Source organism: Cyanistes caeruleus, chromosome 2 (genome assembly GCF_971803275.1).
Source record: "Cyanistes caeruleus chromosome 2, bCyaCae1.hap1.1, whole genome shotgun sequence".
Lineage (NCBI taxonomy): Eukaryota > Metazoa > Chordata > Aves > Passeriformes > Paridae > Cyanistes > Cyanistes caeruleus.
The window spans coordinates 2,500,448-2,523,678 of record NC_141702.1 but is presented as its reverse complement, the minus strand read 5'-3'; the positions used below and the strand labels follow the sequence as shown (position 1 = coordinate 2,523,678).

Sequence of the window (23,231 nt, the reverse complement as noted above, 5' to 3'; positions counted from 1 at the left end):
GACAGGCCTTGTGTCCATAGGATTCTCTTCTGGGCTTCTGCTGTGAAGATGAGGGTGCTCAAAGCACAACAGGAGTTGTGGGATTTAGTTCAAAGGGACATTTAGGCTAAATGAGTTGCAAAGTCTCTTAATAGGTATTAAGAGGTAATAGGATTTTATTTTAAAGTAAGCTTTAAAATTGCAAAAGACTATTTTTGTGTGTGTGTATATATATAATGTGTATAAATATATAGTGTATGTGTATGTACATACACTATATGTATGTATATGTATATATACACGTATATGTGTGTGTCTATATATATATATATATATATATATATTTATATACATGCCCCCATATATGTGAAAAGCAGTGGGAAATAATCACCCACTGACCACCAGGCCATACAGATAATTTGAGGTTTCTTTCATCATCTCATTTGTCATCCCTGCCTGACTCTTGCCTGTACAGCTGTGGAACTCCTGGAATTTTGGGTTTCCAGGATTTTTTTGGAAATCAGGGTGCGGTTCCTGTGGTGGTGATGTGGGAATAGGGTGTCTCCAGCACACGAGGAAAGGAAGGTGATGGCTGGGATTTGATCCTTGCTGGAGACCAGCCTTCCCAACTGCTTTCCTCTCCAGGAGCAGGCAGGATTGGAGCGAGTCAGGGAGTGCCAGTGGAAAATCTGGGAGAGATGGGGTGACAGTGAGAGGATTTGGGTTCCCCAGGGCACATAAAACTCTTTATTCCAACCCTTTTAGCCCAGTGCAGCATTTCCAGGCTGGGTGGTAAATCAGCACCTGCCAGGGAGCCCGTGCTCCTCCCCTCTGCACATTTCCCTGAGGTTGGAGCAGTTCATCCAGCAGATCCAGAGCTCCCAAATCTCCCTGTGCCCATCGGAGCTGAGCTGGGCAGTGACTTCCCAGCTGGTTTCGGAAAACTCTCTGCAGTTTTCCATCCTGGAAAGCAAACTGGAGCTCTTGATCCTTTTGCAAGCTGTGGTAGTTCCTCAGTCCTGGATTTGTGCCTCATTTTAAAAAAATAAATATATAAAAATATATTAAAATTAAAATTATATCAAATATGTAATATGTAATATTTATTTTATATATTAATGTATTGTGTATATTTTATATAAATACACATATTTATATGTATTTATATTTATATATATATAGAGGGAGATATAGATATAGATATGGATATAAATAAAAATATAAATATATTTACAGATTGATTTCAGTTTTGGAAGGTCACCTTCCCTCTCTTGAGCTGTTCCAGTGCTGATTCTGTTTGCACATCCCAGTAAGCAGCAGCTTCCATGGAAAAGTCAGGAGATTTTTGGCCTGCTGAGGACTCAGCTGTTGATGTTGCTGGAATTTTTTTCCCACCCCTTCTGTATTTCCACAAGGATTAAGACCCTGTTTTGGTGGATGCTGGCTTCTGGCATATCTGGAGCTTCACTTGAGGAATGTGGTCACAAAGTGGTGTCTTTGTCACACTGAAAACAGGGATAAAACTCCAAGGACATGGAAATCCAAGTCCCTTGAGGGTACATTGGACCCGACGTGCTGATGGTGGGAGAATGAAACACCCCAAAAGCCAAAGGGGTGACTTTATGTCATTTAAAGAGCTGTTGAATCTTTCCACCTCCCCTTTATGCATGGGAGCAATCCCTGAACAGTGATCCTGGGAATTTTAAATTATCTAAAATAAGAAATAGAAAGGTCTCAACAGCATCAGCATAGAGGAATTATCCTTCCTGTTCTGTGTAGGGTTTATGACATGGTGAGAGCGGCAGTCCTCAACTTCAGACGTCAGCTCGGAAAGCCAAAAGCTCTTTTAAATGTCTGGTTTTCCTTCCTTCCTGGTACTGTGGCAATGGAACTGGTTATTTACCTCTTTTGGAGAAATTACAGAGCGAGTGGGAAGGACAAGGTGTAGTGTCCCCTTCAGAGTCACTCTCCGTGCTGGGGCCTTGCTGGGGTTCCACAGGGAAGTTTTCAGCTCCATTCTGTATTTTTAAGGAACAGTTCTCCCTCTCAGCGTTTTTTCCTTGCCTCCTTCTCTGGGTGCAGTAGCAGCAATTTGCACAGAATAAAATCCCTCTCAGGGTGGCACAGAGAAGCCGTGGCTGCCTCACGATCCCTGGGCCCGGCTGGACGGGGCTTGGAGCAGCCTGGGGCAGTGGGAGGTGCCGGGGTTGGAAAAGGGGCTGGGATTTAACATCCCTCCCATCCTAAAGCAGTCTGTGACTCCCTGATTCTCTCGTCCCAGGTAAGAACGACGGCTCCATCGGCGGGAAGCAGTATTTCAGGTGTAACCCCGGCTACGGGTTGCTGGTGAAGCCGGGCCGGGTGAGGAAGGCCCCGGGCCCGGCGCGGCGCCGCAGCAGCGGCCCGAGGCTGCCGGCAGCCGAGAACAGGAGGAGCGGGAACTTCTCCGGCTCGGCCTCCAACCTGGCCTCCCTCACAGCCCTCGCCAAGTCGGAAGGAGGATCCACGCTGCGGCTGGAGAAGAGCCAGAAGAACGCGGAGAACAGGAAATCCTGGGCAAACTGAGAGCTCCCAGCCCAGCGAACACCCTGGGGACCCGGCCGGGGGAGCCGGTGGCTTCGGGAAGCCAAGCCAACCATCCCAACTTCCAGTTGGTGGCAAACACTAATGAAGGGTTTGTTCTCTCTGCTCTGGGTGATTGACACGATAATTCTTTGCCTCGTCGTGGTGCTGGATCCTTCGTTTCCCGTCCCAAGTCCTGACGCCTCCGAGAGGAGCTGACGGCAGCTGGGGCCGGCGCTGGCTGGGTGTAATGAGCTCCTTCTCTTCCTCCCTTCAGAGGAAAATTGGTCAAACCACGGCACCAAAACACTTCCCAACAGCCACCAAGTCCTCCCCAGGCACTGGTGCTTCCCTGGAAGTGCAGGGCAGTTCCTGAAGAACCTCCCCAAAGTAACAGCTGTGTTGTAATTCTCTAGGAGCTGTGTCCGTGTCATGTAATCCACCGTGAAAGGGCAAGGTGGAAATTATTCCACAAGGGCAGAAAAGTGAAAGTAGAATTTCATTTGGAGATAAAGAACCCCCAAAGTGTCCCTTTATTTAAAGAAGCAGCAGCCCTTGGGTTACGTGGGTGGGACCAGTGCTTGTTTGGATCAGTGCTCCATTATCCCACTCTCCTGTGGAAAGCAGTGTGCTCTTCCCAGCTGGTTTGTTGGGAGTGGGAGAAAGCCCATGGCCAGCTCTGTCCTATTTTTGATTTTTGGTCCATTTAATGTTTGCTCTCACCGTGACAGGATCCCCTCTCTCACTTCCCCAGAGTGGCAGGACCTTCTCCTTGGTTCCTCCCCGGGCTGAAAGGATTTTTGCAGAGGTGTCAGCACTGAAGTGCTTCCCTGTTCCCACCCAGCCTTTGGAGACACTCAGAATTTTGCCAAGTAGGGGGTTTCTGTCCTCATAACAGGATCAATCCAGTCTATTTATTTTTATTTATTCTTTTAAAACATGAAATGTTTGCGCTTTACAATCATCCCCCGCCCAATGCTGCGCAGAGGAGCTCTCCCAGCACCGATCCAAAGAGGAGGTGCCTCTGTCATCCCCAAAACCAGCCTCTCTCTTGGAAAGGGGGAGCTTTGGGCTGGCTTTTATAAAACTTGGTTTTATTTCTGTCCAATTTTTAGCTGCCTGTGGCACAGGGGACGTATCCCTGTCCGTGTGTCCATGCACGGATCAACCCACCCTTGTTTTCCTATCAGATCCTGAAAAGCCACGGATTTTTCTATCCTGAGCTGTTTATATCTTGTTTAGTCATCACGGGGGGATTGGACAGCCTGAGCAATAGATGTTTTAGCTACGTGGGGACTATTTAGGATGCTAAATTAATGATTAAACTTTAATATCTCTTCAGTCACTGCCCGTGGGTATCCAAGTGCCTTAAACATCTGGTTTCGAGGTCCAGGGGAAAGCTCCATTGGCATCAAAGGAGATAGGGATGCTTAGTGAAGGAGATAATTATGCTGATTTACTGTAATTAATATCATTTATGCAGAAGGAATAAAATTAAAATAGAAACTAATCTGTAGCAGAAATAAGTGGGCTGGGTTCCGATGCAGCCTGCGTAGACCTGCCAGGGGTTGTGTATCCTTTCAGCTTGGTGTAAGTAGTTTCAGCGTTTCCTAAATTTTCCTCAAGAAATCTTAATATAAAATGTACAGAGCAGCTTTTTAAAGATATTTTTAGTGTACAGTTTTCCCTCTTTTCCCTTTGCACGAAGCTCCTGTCCATCCAAGCCACGATGGGGGGAGGAATTTGGTAGTAAAGGATTCGGATGCTGAAATCCTGGGTTTTTAAACGAAAACAGTTTTTGTGAACACAACCTGTACAGTGAAACTCTTCGTTTTGGGGTCTGAGGAGTCTTGCCAATGAAAGACCACCCGCTAATTAATTTGATGCCTCTTAACGCTGCCTTGTTGGTTCTCTGAACTCCACCCTGGCCGTGTTTTTAATTGCACTTTGTTCTGATGTGCTGCCGGAAGAAGCCGATGTGAAGCAGCCCCTCCCCAGAGTTGTGTGTTTTTAGTCTCAGCATTTCAGATACTTGGATTTAGGGATGTCTTCAGAACTCCTCCAGGTTTGCTCGGTGGCCCCTTTGGGGAAGATGTGAAGGGAGGAGCCTCCAAGTCCTTTTGAAGCCTCTTTTCTTGTGCTGCTGTTTGGGAATCCAGGATTTCCCAGGGCCCATGGAAAGGTGTCCAGGCTGCAGGAGAGAAGGGGAGGAGCAGAAGGAGCTGGGGTGATGGTTCCCTGTTTCTGCTGCTGATTATAAACTCCTCTGGCCATGGCTTGAACACGAACATTGTCCCAGTGTTTGCACTCCTGGGACACGCGGCCGGATCTGACTGATCCCGGCTGGATTCCCTCTCCTCCCAGCCTCACTTGTGTTGCAGAACCACGGGGAGGGGTGTGAAGGGTGGTTTGAGCAGCCCACAGCTGCTGCCTCCTCTGGGATAACTCGTCCTGGAAGCAAATCTGTTCAGTAGGGCTGGGCTGGCTCCAGGAATCCACTGAGAATGAAGAGCACGAGGAGCCTGCGGTGCCTTCCTGGAGGGAGGACCTTGCTCAGAGCTCTCTTGGTTTTCACCATTTCCTCTGACTTTGGAAACAAAACCTCCCCTCGAATTAAAATCACCCTGATGCAGCACAAGCTCCAGAAAGCCAAAAACATCAGATTTGGCCATGAGGGTGTTCCTGGAGGATGCCCTGACTCTCTCTGCTCCCTCACAGCTTTCCTGGGCAGGTGAGGTCCTTTCTAAAGGTGTTTTTCAATTTTTGGCAGAGTGAGTGCACACTCCTCTACTCAAAGCCATCTGTTACTTCACCCCAGCTAAGCCAACTAACCAGAAAAGAGGTAAAAATCATTGTGGAGGTAGTAATGTCTATTTTTTACTGATAATCTTGAAAAACTCTAGTCTCAGCCTAAAGGAGGAGGTGCTCTTAAGTGGAACCCAGCACTGAGGCTGGTGTGTGAATAGCTATGCAGATTTTTCCAAGATTTTCATGCACTTTATACAGGGAAGAAGAATATTTAATGCAGGAGAGTGTCATTTGTATCGAGTGTCTCATCTCTGGTGTCTCTCGGGGGTTCAGTCCTGCTGGCTGTGTCCCTGAATTGTGGGTGGGTCTCAGATTCTTGGAAAATGGTGTTGGTGGTTTGGAAAGGCTCTGTCCCCACTGTGTTTGTGGGGCTGGGGGTCCCTCCTCCCCAGGGGCTGTGGCACCAAGCCAGCCAAGAGGAGGCTGCTCACAGGGACTTTTTGGGGTTTTCTCAAGCCAAGCCACGCCTTTTTCCTGTGTTAGGTTCAGCTCTTGAGGTGTTTTGATCTCCATGTCCAAAATCAAGCCTGTTAACCCCGAGGCTTTGGCCCTTTGCTGTTTCATGACGTTGTTGAGTTGAGGAAAACGAGCAGAAGCAAATTCTGTGTGGTGACACCACCTGGGTCCTTGAACAGAGGGGTTTGTCCGTGGCTGGGGTGAAATGTTCACCTCCTTACAAAGGCAGGACCCCCTCATCCCTCCCCACAGTGGGGGAACCCCACCAAGCCTGGGGGTTGTCCATGCCCTGTGGAGCCGTGTCTGTGGTGATGTTCCCGTTGTCCCTCCGCCGGTTCCTCCAGTTCTTTGCACAAGATTTCGTTTTCCCAGTGCCTTATCCCGGGGCCAGCAGCCGGCAGCGAGGGCTGGGCGGCCTCGGGGTGCCTGGATTTTAGGGAATGAGGCGGTGAGGAACGGTGTGGGCTGGTCACACGTCACAACACCCCGAGTGGGGTCACGATCAAGTGTCTTGTACCACGATCCCGTCGGGTTCCCTGGGAGCCGGTCCCAGCTCGGCTGTCCCTGCCAGGGTCAGACGCTACAGGGGCTCCGTGTACTTTAAATGAGCTGAAATCCAAAGAGACTTTGTAATGAGCTGTAAAGTTTTTAATTATTTCTGTACCATACTAAATGACTGTAATGTTGTATCATACGTGCGATGCCGCCTGCAGGACCTGAATAAACGTCTTCTTTAGAGCCGGGACGTCTGTGTTTTGTTGTTCCAGTTAGTGACACCAAAATGTTTAGAACTGGAATAGTTTAGGTTGGGAAAACTTCCAGAATTGATTCCAGTGGTTCCCCAGCACTGCCAAGGCCACCACTGACCCATGTCCCCAAGTGCCACATCCACATGGATTTTAAATCCCTGGAGGGGATGGTGATTCCAGCGTTCCCTGGGCAGCTGTGGCAGTGCCTGACCACCCTGATGGGGAAGATTTTTTTCCTGATACCCACAGTGGGATGAGGATCCCCAGGACTTCTCTGCCTTGCTCCAGGTTGGTTTTTAGGGAGGTTGGTGCCTCAGGGAACTGCCACGACCAACCCTGCTGGCCAAGAAGGCCTTGGGGTGATGAGAACCCCCCTCAACATTTCATGATGTCCCTGAAACCCCCTGCCTGGGCCACATCATTTCCTTTCTCTTCAGCCCCATTTCTCTCACATTGGAAACAACAGGCAGGCTTTGACTGGGATTATTTTGTGTGGTTTTTCAGTTTATCTTGGCTTTTTTCTAAAGCAACAAACACTGCGTTGATCCCCCCCCATCCCCACTGAAACTCAGCGAGCAAAGGATATTTTTATCAGCACTGTCTTGCAATCAGCACACGAAAACAGCTTTTTCTTTAAAGCCACTTCCCTTTTATGTTTTACCTTCTGAAAGAAAAAAAAACCCTCTTTGGCTGAAACACAGGAGCTGTTTGAAGCGGCGTCACTTTGTTCAAACCTCGCTCTTCCCGGAAGGTGGCTGCGGCACCTTCCCCGCGCTGCCACGTTCTGTTCTGCAGCCAAAGCTGGCTTGAAAAGGCTCCGATCAAAAAGAGCAGGAAAAAAATTTTTAAAAAACCCCAAAACTAACAAAGGACACATTTTTCCCCGTTTTCCTTCAAATTAACACCGCTTCCATCGGCCTCGCTTGGCTTCAAACACTTTGCCATGGGAGGCAGCAGCCCCTGGGCTTCACCCTGAGTGGAGAGAGGAGCTGCCCTGCCACGAGCTGGGCACATTTCCAAGGGGGTTTTGTTCACCTTTGGACACCAACCTGTGATAAATTATTGTTTTTTAACCTGATCAATCTGGTTTCCCACCAAAACAGGCAGAAAGGTCTGGAAGTGCAGAAGCACAGACCTCCAGTGTGGATTTATTCCTCTTGTGTTTTTTAAAACATCTCCAAATGGGGCTTTTTTGTATTCCTGGTTTTCAGCTGTGAAGGAGGGAGAGTGGGCTTCATCCAGCAGCCCAGGTGTTGCAGCAGACACCCCTGGAAGTGTTTCTCCCATCCCTGGAAGTGTCCAAGGCCAGACTGGGTGGAACCTGGAGCAGCCTGGGATAGTGGAAAGTGTCTCTGCATGGCAAGGGGTGGGACTGGATGGGTTTTGAGGTGCCTTCCATCCCAAACCATTCTGGGATTCCATGATCCCCACCCAGCCTCCTCCCTCCAGAAGATTCCCTCTACGAACACAGCAGCTGATGATGGGGAGGGTGGAGATAAATTTTATCCCTCTCTTTGATGTCTGAGAGGCATAAGGAGCAGTCTGAAAGGTGTTTCCACTCCTGAAGTCCATTTTTTATCATCTGCACCTCTCCAGAGTTTCCTTCCCCTGTTTGAGGTGTCCATCCTGAGCAAAGCCCCCAGCCACAGCTGCACATCCTGATTTTAACCAGGATGGCAGGACCCAGCCACTATCTCACTGAATAAATCAACTCCTGTGACTTTGTGTTTTCTCAGCTTCCACACCTCCTGCAGGAATTTCTTCCCCTTCTGAGGAAGCTTTTCCCACCCACCCACCCCACAAACCCTCTCTAGACCCCCCCAGGCTGCTCAGCCCCAGCAGGCCAGGAGCAAAGGGCAGCCACAGCCCCCTCCTGCCTTGGGGCTCTCACAATCCCCCCGTGGTGGGGAATTCGATGTTTTGGTTTCATCGGCCGCTGCCCCCAAGGGCTGCTCCCTGCAGCCCTTCAGCTGCTCCAGCAGGAGACTTTTCTGCTGGGGATGGGGCACAGGGCCCTTCCTGAGGCCTGGGGGGGAGGTTCCCAGAGGGAAGTGCACCATCTCCAAGGACACAACATCTCTGTGTGACCAGCACTTCCACCTGTGACAAACCCCAGTCCAAGGAGGGAAAACTCCACCCCCAACATCTCCTTTGACTGGAAAGAGACCCAAAAGGTCCCTGGAACCAGCCCAAATCAGCTCAAATCCCAAGTGATTCCACTGCTTCAAATCCACCATCATCATGTCCACCACCTTCACCCCTTCCCCACAGGGAGGGCACAAAGAATTCATTTTCCCCCCCAAACAAATCCAAATTTTCTACATTTGTTTTGTTCTCAGGACACATTTTAGGTCTCACAGCCAAGCCCTGCACAAAAAGAACGATGGAAGAGAAGGGTCGGTGTTGAGTTATACATTTTTATTTTCTAATAGGTACAATACTAAAATAAACACAAATTAAAAAAAAGTTTTATTAAAACAAAACTGTACAAAAAAGCAGTTATACTACATTTTAATTACAGAACAGTCTACTGTCCAAAAGGCACTAATCCAGAATAGGAGATACAATGATACAGGACTCATTTGAACTATTTTAATCAATACAATAGAGCACTTGTTTCTCTGTCCATTCACATACAGAAACAAGGACTTTTGCTACAGTCATTACACATTGTTATAAATATGAGCCCTACGTGGAAAGGTGCAGTATCGCTCTCCCCGGGCCGCGGGTCGGCTCTAACGAAGGCAGGGATGAAATTAAAAAAGAGAAAACGAAGAAGGGCACAAGGGGACAGGATGATGGTTTGTTTTCACAGCACCTGCTGCCAGGGGAAGGTGTGATGGACACTGACCCTCACCTGCATTTGGGATGGAGGCTGGATCAGTTTCCTCAAGGGGCTGTGGTGGGACTGAAGGTGAACTTCATCATCTCCTGCCCCAAGCCTTCCATCATCACTACATCCTGTTCTATCCAGCTTCCTTTGGCCCTTTGTTTCCCTGGATAGCTCTCTGTGATGGATAAATGACGACTCCCAAGTGCACCAAGGGTTCTCAGGTTTCCTACACTATTCCTTTTCTCCTCGCAGGGAGCCATCAGCACCTTGCAGATAAAGGCAGTGACTGGGGGAAGAGTTTGGAATGTTCTTCTCAACACTCAGTGCCTTCACTGCAAGGGCAGCGCATGAACAGATGGATCCCTCTCAGGGCTGCTCCCAAAGCCAAGAGCCAAAGTGCCCCAAAGTCACCAGGGGTGCTGGGGTGGATGTTCCTGAGGGGGCACAGGGCGAGTTACAACCCATCACCTCCTCCCCAGCCTTCCTCCCTGACAGCCAGCGTGGGGAACACGAGGTGCTTCCTCCATTCCCCGTGGGCTCTGAGTGAGGCTCGCCCCGGGGACCACCCCGGCACTTCCTTCTCCACAAGCAACTTCCCACCACGAGGATCTGCTCATCCTCCCTCCCAACCTATCCAATCCATTTTTTTCTCCCCAAAATGTCAGGCTGAGGAGCAGCAGCAGAGCATGGAAACGTGTTCAGGGAACAGCTACATGCAGAGGAGTCAACCAGCACATGAATATTCAACTTCACCAGGAGCAGCAGCGACACAAGGCGCGGGCAATGAAACATCTCGTCTCTCAGCTGAACAAGCAGCCCTTAAGATCAAGACCAGGGTGGATCTGAAGGGGATGATGATGATGATGATGACATGATGATGATGATGATGACGATGAGGGGCATCACCTGACTCATTCCCTGTGGAGGAAGGAGGTCGGACGCGCAGCGGGAGAGGGATACTGCACCTTTGGAACAGTGTCATACACATAAGACAAAGACAGGCATCTGGATGTTAACAAAAATAAGTAACAAAGAAATATGATTAAACAAAATCTCTTCTCACATCATCCTATACTACATCCTCCTTCTGCTTAGCAGAAAATTGTACGTACACAAAAATACAAATACACAATTTTGTAGAACAGTCTGATTTTAATATATTTATATATATTTATATTTATATGAGTGGCAGGTTAGTTCATTATATAGAGCTTTTTGCACTTTTGGCTCATATGCAACAAGGCTTTATAAATTCAGCTTTAGCTTTCATTCAGGTTTTATAGCTTCTTGAACATTTGTTTTCACATTTAAAGCAGCATCCAATTTGCAAGAGGAGTTGGTGGTGGCTACAGCAAGGATCAGGTCAAGAGGTTATTTGGGGGCTGGGGGGGAGGAGAATATACATTCCAGTGTGTGTTGTGTGTGTGTGTGTGTGAGAGTGTGCGCTAGTGCTCATGGAAAACTGACCAGAGGGTGACCACACCGCTCCAGGATCCCATGGTTACCTCTTGAGGTAGGCAGGACACCTACAGCAGATGAGACACGGGGCCCAGCTGGGGCAAAGCAGCAGCTGGGTGGGAGAGGCCGACGGAGGAACGGACAGGACAGGGATGGGACACGGCTCGTCTTGGGTGTCACTGATGGACCTGGTGACAGTGAAGTGACAGGAGGCAGCTGGAGCCATCCCAGCCCAGGACAGGAGATGCAGGGCTGGTACCCGCCCCAAGGTCGAGAGCACGGTGGGACGAAGTCGAGTCACACAGGATTTGGGTGTGAGGAACCTCCCCGGCCTTCGCCAGGGTTTAGCTCTGTTTTTGTGTGGCTCTGAGCTCGTTCCACCCTGCCCTCCCTTGAGGGTTTGCAGTGCTCGACTACAGCATCCATCTGCTGTCACCAACATCCACTGCCGGTGACAACCCCTTCTCAGGGAAAATACCACTCCCAAAAGGCATCTCTGAGCAGGGCCACAGGCTCCACCAACAGGGGACTTCCATCAGGACCCCAGCAATGGATTCCCACATTCTATCTGCTTCTATCACCACCCACTCCCCAGAGGCTGTTTCATCTCTACAGAGATGTCCTCACAACTTTCCAACAGTCCTTCCCCAGGCTTTCCCACCTCGGATGTTGTCAGAGTGAAAACACTTTGTTGCTAATGAAAAATAAAACATCTACACACGGATTGCTTTCATTTGCTGAACCCTTAAGTGGTACTAAAACACCTTCACAGTGTTCTGTTACCTCCTTTCACTCTGGTCAGAAGAAATCCTCCTTTAATGATTTCTTTTTTTTTTTTAAACTATCACAGATTCCTTTAGTCTTTAAACCCACATAAAATTCTCACCTTTACAAAATTATAACCACCTGCCAATAGTCAGGATTATTTGGACAAAATGTTTAGCAGGTGCCACTATGATAAACCTAGAAATAATTAATATAGGAAGAAACTGCCTTTGGGATTCCAGAGAGGTTTTGGCTGCCCCATCCCTAGAAATGTTCTGGGACATGTTGGACAGGGCTTGGAGCAACCTGGGATAGTGGGAGGTGTCCCTCCCCATGGCAGGGGGTGGGACTGGATGATTTTGAAGGTTCTTTCCAACCCAAACCATTCTGTGATTCCAAAGGAGGTGGTTAAGGAAGGACATCAGCTTTTTCCACCTGGTTTTCCAGAGGTGGGTGTTTATCACACAGAGCTCTTTGTATCTGCAATCCAAGAGGCAGTTTCCTACTGAATTCCATCCAAGCTTCCCCCCTCTTTGCCATCCACCCCAAACCAGAGATTGCAAACGTTTGGCTGAGAAATGAGATCCCCCCTAAAAGACTGAGAACCAAGGAGGGCAGCACAAGGCAAGAACAGGGAGCTTTTTCCAGCCGGATTCTGCCGGGCTCCGGACTCACTGGAGGGATGTGCGGAGGGATGCAGGGAGGGCTCTTTTCTTAAGAGGGAAATGAGGTCTAATCCTATTCCTCCAGCTCACTCTGGAGTCCTGTTCCTCACTTAGGCACTTTTTAAATCGACACTAAGGAAAAAAAACCTAAAATGAAAGAAGTACTGCACGCATCTCCCGCTTCCCGGGCTCGCAGCAGCCTTGGGAAGAACATAAAGACCAAGAGGAAGACAGCCAAGGCAATGTGTCAGGAAAATGGTGCTTCCCGTGGCCACAACTGACTCTGACTCATCACCCTGTGACAGAACTGCTGTTTAAACTGAGTTTAAATCTGATATTCCTGGGTTATGGACACAGCCTGTCCCTGATGACACAATGACATCGCCCCGTCCCACAGGATCTGACTGAAGGCTGAGGGATTTGGGCTCTCCCAGCCTCAACCAGCAGCACTGGCTGGAAAAGTGCTGCCCAGAATTACAACAGCAAAATTAGGGAGGCTTTGATGAGATTCAGAAAGACATTCCTGGAGCCAACAGCAAGGAAAAAGGGGGTTTGATTTTGGGTTTTTACTGGGTGACAGAATGGGGAATCTGTCCCTCCCGAAAGACCAAACAGGGCTCTGACCCCACAGCCACCAAAAACCAGTCACCAGCTTCAGGTCAGCACAAGGCTCAGGATGACACCCAAATTCACACAGAAGCCAAAAAAAAGGAACAGAAAATTCAGTGGATAACACTGGAAGATGGGAAGCTCAAAATCCAAACTCTGTTTTCACTGTAATTCTTTCATTTGGAAAAGCGACTTCAAGATTTTCCAATGATTTTCAAGCCTAAACCAACTTATGAATAATAATAAAAAGCTACTCTGGCTGCCATGAGAGATTCCTAACCCTGGATAAATGAAGTGTCCAAGGGAAGCAGCAGACTCCTGGGAAAGCTGTGCAAATCCAGGCATCCTGTCCCAAACACCCACATTAAAACCAAACCCAAACCGGGAAAATCCACTGCTCCAATTAAGGTTCCAACAGAAAGGGCAAGCAAGGCAAAATAAACTGAAATAAATTGGAACAAAAAAGGCCAGGCTGGACAGGGCTTGGAGCACCCTGGGATAGGGGAAGGTGTCCCTGCCCATGGCAGATGGATGAGCTTTAAGGTCCTTTCCAACCCAAACCATTCCACAATTCAATGAAAAAACCATTTCCACCTTGTCCCTCTCCCAAGGTCCTGATTTCACACAGGATTGTGCAAGTGAAGAACCTGCTGTAAACTGGCTGAATTTATGAGCTGATTTTTTTTCCTTTTAACCGGCCAAAGTAGATAAAATTGTTCTTATTTATTTCATATATACTTCAAGTAAGTAATGGATACAGCACCATCTAAAAGGCCAAAGGAAACGGGGATGTCTCCCAGTAAACAAATGTTCCCAGTAAAAAAAAGAGTCTCCAAGTACTAATAAAAAAAAATTATACTTAAAAATTGTTACTTCTGTGATTTTCTAATCATCTAAACTGCAAGGAGGGAAGGGAGAAGGGCCTGAGAGCTGGGAAACCCCAGAGCAGAAAGTCTGGAACCTTCTGCCCTACAATGGATTGTTTTTTTATAAGGTGGAAACATCAATCCCTTACTTGGAGGCTGCAAGGACAAGACCTTCAGGTCAGAGCACTTCAGAACAGGCAAACCAGGTAAAATGGGATTATTGGGGTGTGAAGGAGCTTGCATGAAAGATAAAAGAGATTATTTCTATGAGAAGCACTGAAATCTGGGAAAATAATGTGACAAATATGTAAGTATAATCACAAATTCCGTACCAAGAATCAACTTCAGAGGGAAGCAAATGGCTCAGAGCAGTTGAGGAGGGTTGAGCTCAGACTCTCCACAGAAATTTCTTCAAGGAATGCAGGCTCCATGGAGGAAATAAGTTTAGCAAGAGGGCTTGTGCTGGCTGTGGGATTTTTTGAAGCCCTCTTACAATGGTATTTGTGAAAATCAGCTGCTGAGGCACTGCAGCCCAAAGAAATGGTTATAATTGATCAAATTCTATTTATGCTGAATTTGGGGGTAATGGTACAAGATTTTTATTGTCTGGAACTGGAAGTGGGGTTAGAGACATAAGGCACAAAGTGTTCTCTGATGGAAAGTTCTTGCTGCAGAGAACCCCTCCAGAACTCAAATCTCTATAAACTATTCAATATTCTGAACAAGTTCTAAAGGTAAAAGACACATTTTATCTCTTTGGAGTCATAGATTTACAATTAAGGCCAGAAGGGACCAGTCTGCCACCTACAAGGAGACCCTGAAGGTCGGGTGGCCTCCAACAATCCCAAAGCAAACTCCCTATTCCACCTACTTCATCAAAAAAAAAAAAAAAAAAAAAAATTAAAAAACTAAACCCAACCCTAATTGAAAGTGTCTCTCCATTCTGCATCACTCTTGACAAATTTATCACATATATCCAATAGATTTATAAACATTTCCACATCTCAACAGCACTGATTTTCTCCAAGGCCCTGGAGAAAGAGGACTGGGACTTAAAAAGCTCTACAGAAGAAAGGTTTGTGTAAGTGAAGGGCTCTGAATGAAGAAGTGGTGAATTGAACTCTTAGAACTGAACTGGTTCAGTTATTCAGCCAAGGTGGGAATGTGTGGTTAAACTGAAAGGGAACTCTGCAGGAAACCTTCCAGCCCCTTGCCGGGCCTAAAGGGGCTCCAGGAGAGCTGGAGAGGGACTGGGGACAAGGGATGGAGGGACAGGACACAGGGAATGGCTTCCCACTGCCAGAGGACAGGGATGGATGGGATACTGGGAAGGAATTGTTCCCTCTAAGGGTGTGGCTGGGATGAAACTCCCAGAGAAGCTGTGGCTGCCCCTGGATCCCTGGCAGTGTCCAAGGCCAAGCTGGAGCAGCGTGGGACAGTGGGAGGTGTCCCTGCCCATGGCAGGGGTGGGATGGGATGGGATTTAACAGCCCTTCCCTGAACTACCTCTGTGAGAAAATGAACAAAAGCACAGCTCAGATCCAGTAACAGCTCCCAAACCATTTCAATCCTCTCATCAACAAAGATCCCAAGGTGCTTCCCCTTTTCAGGGAGCAGTTCCAGATGTTGTGCAATACTCCTGGGTCTTTCCCAGCAACATCTTGAATTCCTTCACCATTCCACCCCACTCCATCCCATACACTGGAAGTGGAGATGCTCCTGCTGCTGTTTTCACTCCATAATTTTACCAACTGTTTTCAAGCTAAGAACAGCTTGGATGTGTCAGGGACAGTGTGTGGCATGATTGGCTTGAAAAGATCTGCTCACAATGCTAAAGTGGAAAACCTGGTCAGTGAGTTGATATTTGGAATTCCTGGCTGTGATTTAGATTCTGAACGGTATTTTCCACCCTGTCCCTACAGTCCTGTCAAAGAGAGACAGCAGCAACTTCATCAGCAGGCAGACTTAAGAACATAATTCTATCCAAAGTCAAATGTGCTTTGAGGAATGGAATAAATGCTTAATATTCTTAATGGAATATACTGGGTGAGAAATATTAATTAATAATTTACTCTCATTATCTCTTTGCCCTCCTTGAGCGATCTGACGGATAAACTGTGTAAGTAAAATGTATTTTTAAATCTCAAATGATGTCAAATATATCTCAGAAGGCTGAATTCAACCTCTTAATTAAAGAGGTGGGTTATTTAAGCTACATATGCCATCTTGCCATAACATGGAAGACTTTAATTAGTTAAGGGGAAGGGAGAGGAGGACGGGAAGCTGAATTGAGGACAGTGACAGCAGCAAGTGAATATCTAAAAATGTATTTTCTAAACGAGAAGATGTTCCCATTGCTACTGTGAGTGCAGTGCTGGGAACTGTGCTGGGAGAACTGAAGTACCCAGGGCCACAGGTCTGCTCTGAACCGGGATTCACAAGGATTTCAGGGCAAAGAAGCTGAAAAGTAACTGGAAGATTTAAATAAGAGCCTAAGGGAAGTCCCTAAATTCTCTAGAGAATTTGTTGGTGATAGGAACCTGCCAATTTTACTAAATTTGTCTCAGAGTCCCTTTAAGCATCTTTACATGCCAACAAAAAGTGGAAACCTGCCTGATAAGTGGAGAACAAAATTATGGAAAAATCTGGTCAAGAATTAAGGGCAAAAACGAAGCACAGGCTCTGCAGTGCACAGTGGGCAAAAGATACTCACAAAAACAGATTTAAAAGGCACGGAACACCCTATGGCAGATGCTTTTGGAGGATCTAACAAGATCAGGGGAAAATGATGATATTTTGGGTCACCACCAGATATCCTGGGTGAATGGCAAGGATAGTGTCCAGCCAAGTCTCCTGTGGGGGGATATTTAGAGATTTTTTTTTAAGGAAAAAGGGGAGTTAGCTCCCATCTCTACACTGTGAGCAGAGCTGGAGGAGAGCATGGCAACAAGTGCTGATAAGGCTTCCAAACTGGGAATGGGAACTTGGAGTGACACCCAAGAGCCAGGGACACTCCCTGCTCCAAGGAACCCTCCAGCTGCAGACAGGTGAAAAATCAGGATGAGCCCAGCAGAGTTCATCCTCTTCATCTCCTTAAATCCAAAATGAGCCAGAAGAGCTAAACCAGGCTCTGGGCAATCTGTCCTCAGGCTGTCACACAACCAAATGTCCTCTTTGTCTCCAAACTCGCTGGGAGTGACACACGTGGAGCGGGAAACAGAATCAGGAGGAGCAGCTCTGCATAGAAAACTGAGCTCGCTTCAGTCCCTGCTGCTGTAAGTCACCATTCACTGAGGTCATTATTTAAGTTTACAGAGGAGCTGTGTTCCAAGTGTCACTAATAACACTGGTATTAAAGAGAATTAGGGGGTGGGAGATCTTCTGTTTTCAATCACAGAAAAGACAGAAATCCTTTTAATCACGGCCATGCCAATCCCCGTGGTTCTAAAGCCGCTAATTACCCGTCAGGGACACCCAGCCATTGAAAAGAGCTGCCATCACTGTGACTGCCATACTCCCATACATTTATCCTGCCCATCCCAATTACCCTGGCTGCAGCCTGAAAGGATTCAGCACAAGTGTGCTGGGTGTTTTGATCAGCAGAACACTCCCGCTGCCATTGAGCAGAGAGGGAATAAATGGCACAGGGAGGTTTCTGCCAAGGCAGCTGAGGGAGAGATGCTCTGCACATACAGAAACATCAAAGGCCCATCACCAGCCCCTCCAGCTCAATGGCTTCGGTTCATTCCTGCTCCAGCTCCTGGCTGGAGCGCTCCAGACCTCCCTGAAAGAAAGGGAAAGAGCTCCAGACTGCAGCCATCAAGCCCATCGGTTCTTCTGCTGCATCAGCCTGATTAAAAGGGGCATTTAAAATGCTTTGTGTGAATTTTCCCCTGGGTTTCAAATGGCAAATTATTTTCTAGCTCCATGGAAGTTCTATCCCTGGAAGTGTCCAAAGGCCAGGATGGGCACTGGGGCCTGGAGGAACCTGGGGTGGTGGAAGGATTCCCTGCCCATGGCAGGGGAGGGACTGGATGCTCTTTAAAATCCCTTCCCACTCAACCCATTCCACGATCCTCTGATTCCTCCTGGAATTCCACAATTCCAGGCTATTTTTAAGTGATATAACCTAAGACCAAGGATGGCAACAAACTCTTCGGTAAAAGAGTTTAAATTTTTCTTCCTCTGCCTCACTGCTGCCACTGAGATAAACTTCCATTGATTTGATTTGATTTACATTTGTTGGACAAAAACCAACATCAAATCCCTGTCACCCTACTGACAGTCCTCAAAACACTCAACCACGCTCTTTTAGTTGTAACACATTTCTCATAAAGGAAAAAAAGATAATTTCAGTGTATTTTAAATTTGGATTTGTAGCTGCCATCTCTAGAATGCCTCTGGTTTTCATGAATGTGCAACATCTTTAGTCAGACAGTTTAAACCCCATAAATTTGACAGGAGAAAGAGAGGCTGAAATGAGGGTTTTAGGGCTGTACCAAATCCCTTTTGGCCAATAATTGTTCCAATATCCTGAGTAAATATCCCAGCTGCTCAAAAGCCCAGGGGGGAATGTTTTAGGTTGAAATGTCTCTGCAACTCTTCTTGGGAACTGCAAGGTATTTTTTTGGTCAGGCCATCAACCTTCCCTTCCAAGGAATCATCACAGTGAAAACTCCATAAAACTCCATTAAAGTAGCTGGGATCAGGATCCAACCCCTGACTTCTGCTAAGAACACACAAAATCCATGCAAGGAGCGTATATTAAGGTCACTGACATGTAACACAATTTTAAAACCAATCCTGCCAACAAAGGTTCTTGCCAAATGCCAAAAGCTGCACCAAACCAAAGATTATTGCCTGTAAGCTTAAGACTTTGATCAAAATAATATTATCAAGTTAAATAACTTCAAAGAGTGCAAGAGCTAATCGAGTGGGAAAACTCAGATAAAATAAGAGCAAAATTTTGACAAAACCCTCTAAAATTTGCTGGTAATTACTCAATGAGTTTGAAAGAAGCTGATGAGCACTGGGAAGTGGGGGCTGCACCATGATGGAGCTGGAGTGGGAGAAGGAGGAACATTAATACAAATATTAATTAAAATGAGTAGGGGATAAAGCAGTGGAGGGGTTGGAAACCATCCCCAGCTGAACACACACAGCTCAGGATTATGGGCAGTCTCACACTGAATTTAGTGATTTGCCAAGTGTGACTCCAGCTTTGGATTCCAGTTAGGATCACACACACAGGGAACCCAACATCCTGCATCAAGGTTGCAATTTTGAGTTTGGAAAATTCTTACACCAATTTTAGCAGGTTGGTCTGTATGAAAAATAAAACCTATTTCAACTACCACATTGCTTTTCCTAGAAGTGGCCAACAGCATAAGGGGGATCCAACTGAGCACAATCTGACTTTTTCCCAATCAAACCCTTTCAGCTCCTAACAATCACCAATTTGTGATTTCCTGACCCAAAATTTCTGGCTTACCACAGTGGGCTAGAGTTTTTCCTGAAATAGGTTCAGCTATGTGGAGTTTCTCACTTGGACTCACAGCAGCAAGACAAAGATAAATCTTCACAAATGAAGGCAAAAACTGATCTACAAATCACAAATGTTACAAAAACATGAAAAACTTACCAGTCTGATGTTAGGCAATGAAACAAACAGAGTAAGTCAAATATCCCTGAAGAACTGTGTAAACAGAGCAAATAATTAATGAAATCTCTAACTTATGGCTTGATTGGAGCCTGGAGCCAGACCCTGCAAATAAAGCTCCTCTCTATTAGTAAACTAGAAAAGATAATTTTTATGAACAGCAAAACAGAAAAAAACCCTCAACAAATTAACAGAATTTCTTTAAAGAAGTCAAAATGTACAAATCAGAACTAAGGAACACCTCAACCTGAGCAGGTCTGCAAAGAATCAGAGATAATTTAGGTCCGAAGAGACCTCTGGAGGTCTCTAATCCAACCCTGTCCAGTTGAATTTTGTGTATCCCCAAGGATGGGAATTTCACTGACTTTCTGGGCCATTCCTACTACTGAGCATGAAAATACTTCTATTTATATTCATCTGGGATTCTCCTTAATGCAACTTCAGCCCTCTGCCCCCTCAGCTTTTTGCTGGGCACCTCTGAGAAGAGCCTGGCTCTGTCTTCTCTGGAATCACAGAATATCCTGAGTTGGAAGGGACCCACAAGGATCATCAAATTCCAACTCCTGACCCTGCACTGGACCCCCAGGTTAAAATTAATTTATTAAGACAGTTAACACCCAAAATCTGGGATGTACTGTGACCCAGCCTGGACAATCCCAGCTCCTGCAATCTCCCACTATGTGACATGTGCTTCCATCTCCCCCCTTCTTGCCCACACAATGGTCCCACAAAAGATAGACAGAGGGGTCTAAACCCTTTCCATGACCTCCTGAAGGCTCTTAATGAGATTCCTTAATTGCTGCAAGGGTGCACTGCAGACTCACATCCAGCACAGGATTCCACACGTGTGTCTACAGAGTATTCACAAGATCAACAGGTAACAAATCTGCTGATTTTTATCAACTCATAAGGCTTTTGCAAATGTTTAGGATCTCATACTTCAGGAAAAAGGGTGGGGGAACTAAAAAAAAAAACCCTACACTAAAACAATCCAGAAAAGAAGTGGAGGTAGAAATCGTTGTTTTAACAAGACGGTCAGAGACAACAACTCAAGTAAAAGGACTTTATGAGGGACAAAGTATCAGCCAGAACTCACTCTACGAAGGTAAAAGCAATCTGTGACCATCACAGATGAGGAGCTTCTTAAATTAACTTCTTCTCTGGTCACAGAACAAAAAGGAAGCTCGGATCTGACACCAGAGCCACTTCAAGGAGAACAAACTGCAGTGACTCCAGCCTGGCTACAACAAACTGCCACTCCACTGCAGTGCTACCAAAACGAGGCTTCATGTCCAAGGAAAACCACAGACAGAAAGACAAAGACGACTCCCAGATCGTGGAAAAACCTCCAAAAGAAAGAATTCCAGGATTCCTGAATTCCAGAACACGCCCTCCACCGATTCTTTTACTTACTCCAGATCACATTCGTTCATCTCGGAACCATCACATCAGCACCTGTCCCATTCCAGATAATTCACCTCAAACCAAAAAGGGATTGACCAGCTGCAAATGGCTCCTTGTGAATTTCCAGAATGAAGGGAACAACCTGCCAGGAGCACCCTGGGGACAGCTGAGGTCCCACTCATCCCTCTGAGGTGCCACTCGTACCTCCCGATGCCCAAAGAGAAGCCAGAGCAGACACACCCCAAACATCGACCCCACAGAACCAAGGGGTTGATTCCCCAGATATTTGATCTTTTCTCTGGTAAGATGATGATGTGGGAAGGTAGAGAACTGGCATGTACAGCCCAGGAAGATCTGCTCACAAGGGTTTTTTTACCTGTTTAACCTTCAGAGAAGATACTGGTGTGGGATGTCAGCAGCTTCCTGACAGTGACAAACAGAATTAAGACCAGATTATTCCACATTAGATGGTACAGACACACAATTTCAGCGGTGTTACTTTGATCCTGCATCACATGAACCTATAATCAGGATATATAAGTTCTAATACTATTTTTATTCTTCCTTATTGCTCTTAAAAGGCAAAGCCTCAAACAATGCCTTTTTTTTTTTTTACAGATACTATGGTAAGCAATAAGCAATATGTCTTTTAAAATTGCAGCTGTCCAACAGTTTGAGTCTGTTCTTTTTAAAATGAAACAGCCAGAACAAATGGTGGTGGCAAGCCCAACGTAAAGAGGTCATCGATTATTAAAATCTCCTTACTATAAATCGTGGATGTTGCTTGTCAGCTCAGTGTGTGACTGTGGAATGAATAAGTAGGTAAAATTCCACTAAGGCTCGAGTTTGCTCGATCATTCTGCTGTGCAAAAATAGAAATAAAAGCTCTCCCCATCCTTTCACTCCTTAGTACCAAAACATTCATACAGGCAGTAAGAAAATAACTGCAGTGGTGCAATGGTCACTGATCCAAGTCCTGCCTTTCCTGAGTCCACCCTGACACTACTCATGAATTTGCCTACTCAAGAAATGCAATAAAACAGAAAAAAAAAGACGGCTTCATTCTGCTCCAGTGATCTACACCTAAGGAAAGCACATAAATTTTCCAATGAAATCCATAAGTGGAAGTCAAGGCCAAGCCCTACCTATAGATCTTCCAAGGGACAAAGAGGTGGCAGGGCAGTGCCCTCTGAGCACAGCATCTCCTCGGCACTTGGGGGAGCAGCTTGCTCCACATGGACACGGGGGAAGCTGATCTGGAGGGCTCAGCCTGGCTCAAAACCTGCTGAGGAGCCGCTCTGGAGGGGTCACTGAGAGTTAAGAGGGAGGAAGGGACAAGAACAAGGCGAGTAACGGGAACTTCCCTTCGCTCCACCTCGGAAGTGGAGGGGAGCAAAGGGAAGCCCATCCTTCAGACTGAGCTGTTTTCCCCTCTTTAAGCTATTCCCACACCAACTGGGAAGATAAAGTGGAATGTGGAGGAAACGCTATGCAAACTTTTATATATGTGCCTCTACACAAAAATTTCCGTAGGTTTTTAATTTGTTCTCTGTTAATGTAACACAGCCCTGCCCGTCTCTAACGCTTCTCGTGCTGTTTCCATCAAAATGTTTCCTCTTACCGGCAGCAACATATCATTTTATCAGGATGCCAGGAGATCATTTCCACACAATGCTAGCAGATGTAATTTTCTTAGATGCACACACAGTTCATCATTTAGATACTAGATGACAAGGTGATCGCAGGGTGACTCTGTAATGCAAGTTTGCTGTTTGGTATTTGGAATTCTCAAATGATAAAAAAAAGACTTATCAAATATAAATATCTTTAAGAAAAAAGTAACAAAAGTGCTACATATGATCAAGGAAAACAATTCCATTAGTTCCTGCTACTTAGAGTAGGTTTGCTTTACAAATATTACCACATCCATTATCAGTATGGCTTCCAATTATTAATTAAATTGCTCGTAGCAGTATAGCTTTCTCACACCTTAACAAAGACAGAGTAAAGAGAACACAAAACATTCACACCCCATTTCTCAGGTAAGAGATCCTCCTGCCTCAAAACCAACAAAAAAAAGTTCGTATTTAGGAGAATATTTATGCTCTGATGGTTATCTAGCAAAGGTCAGATGTCGAATTCTCCAGTAACCTTTCAGGCTAGTCGGGACGTAGGCATTACTTACACAGGCGTGTGAAAATCCACTCACCCATTTCAGGACCTTAACAACCTTCCTGGAAAACATTGCTTTTGAAAGTGGCAAAGTGGAGAGGGGAGTAGGGTGGGGACAGAAAAGGTGAGAGAGGAGGAATTAAAGGTGAAATTGTTAATGACAGATGGGTAAGAGTCTAGACCTCTTCTGAGCAGGCACTGCCAGCCATGCCAAGAACGCGCAGTGGTTCTGAGAAGTGGACTGTT

General features: G+C 46.4%; 2 protein-coding genes across 11 annotated transcripts in view; one reads left to right on the top strand and one right to left on the bottom strand.

Annotated features, from left to right (window-relative positions):
* The window catches only part of KIF13B (kinesin family member 13B), a 118,350-nt gene extending 111,807 nt beyond the window's left edge, over positions 1-6,543 (top strand). For all 5 annotated transcript variants that reach the window (XM_086875477.1, XM_086875479.1, XM_086875476.1 and 2 more), the window contains one exon: positions 2,261-6,543. In XM_086875477.1, coding sequence (XP_086731603.1) covers positions 2,261-2,544 — 284 coding nt within the window. In that variant the 3' untranslated portion in view covers positions 2,545-6,543. The remainder of the gene's footprint in view (positions 1-2,260) is intronic.
* Positions 6,544-8,951: 2,408 nt separating this feature from the next.
* The window catches only part of HMBOX1 (homeobox containing 1), a 117,228-nt gene continuing 102,948 nt past the window's right edge, over positions 8,952-23,231 (bottom strand). For 3 of the 6 annotated variants that reach the window (XR_015282652.1, XR_015282653.1, XR_015282654.1), the window contains 2 exons: positions 22,435-22,565; positions 8,952-10,392 (listed from right to left, as the gene is read on the bottom strand). The gene's annotated coding sequence lies outside the window, so the exon portion shown is untranslated. Of the gene's footprint in view, positions 10,393-10,892; positions 11,034-22,327; positions 22,566-23,231 lie in introns of those variants that run through there. The other 3 variants (XR_015282651.1, XR_015282655.1, XM_086875553.1) reach the window with 2 other exon arrangements.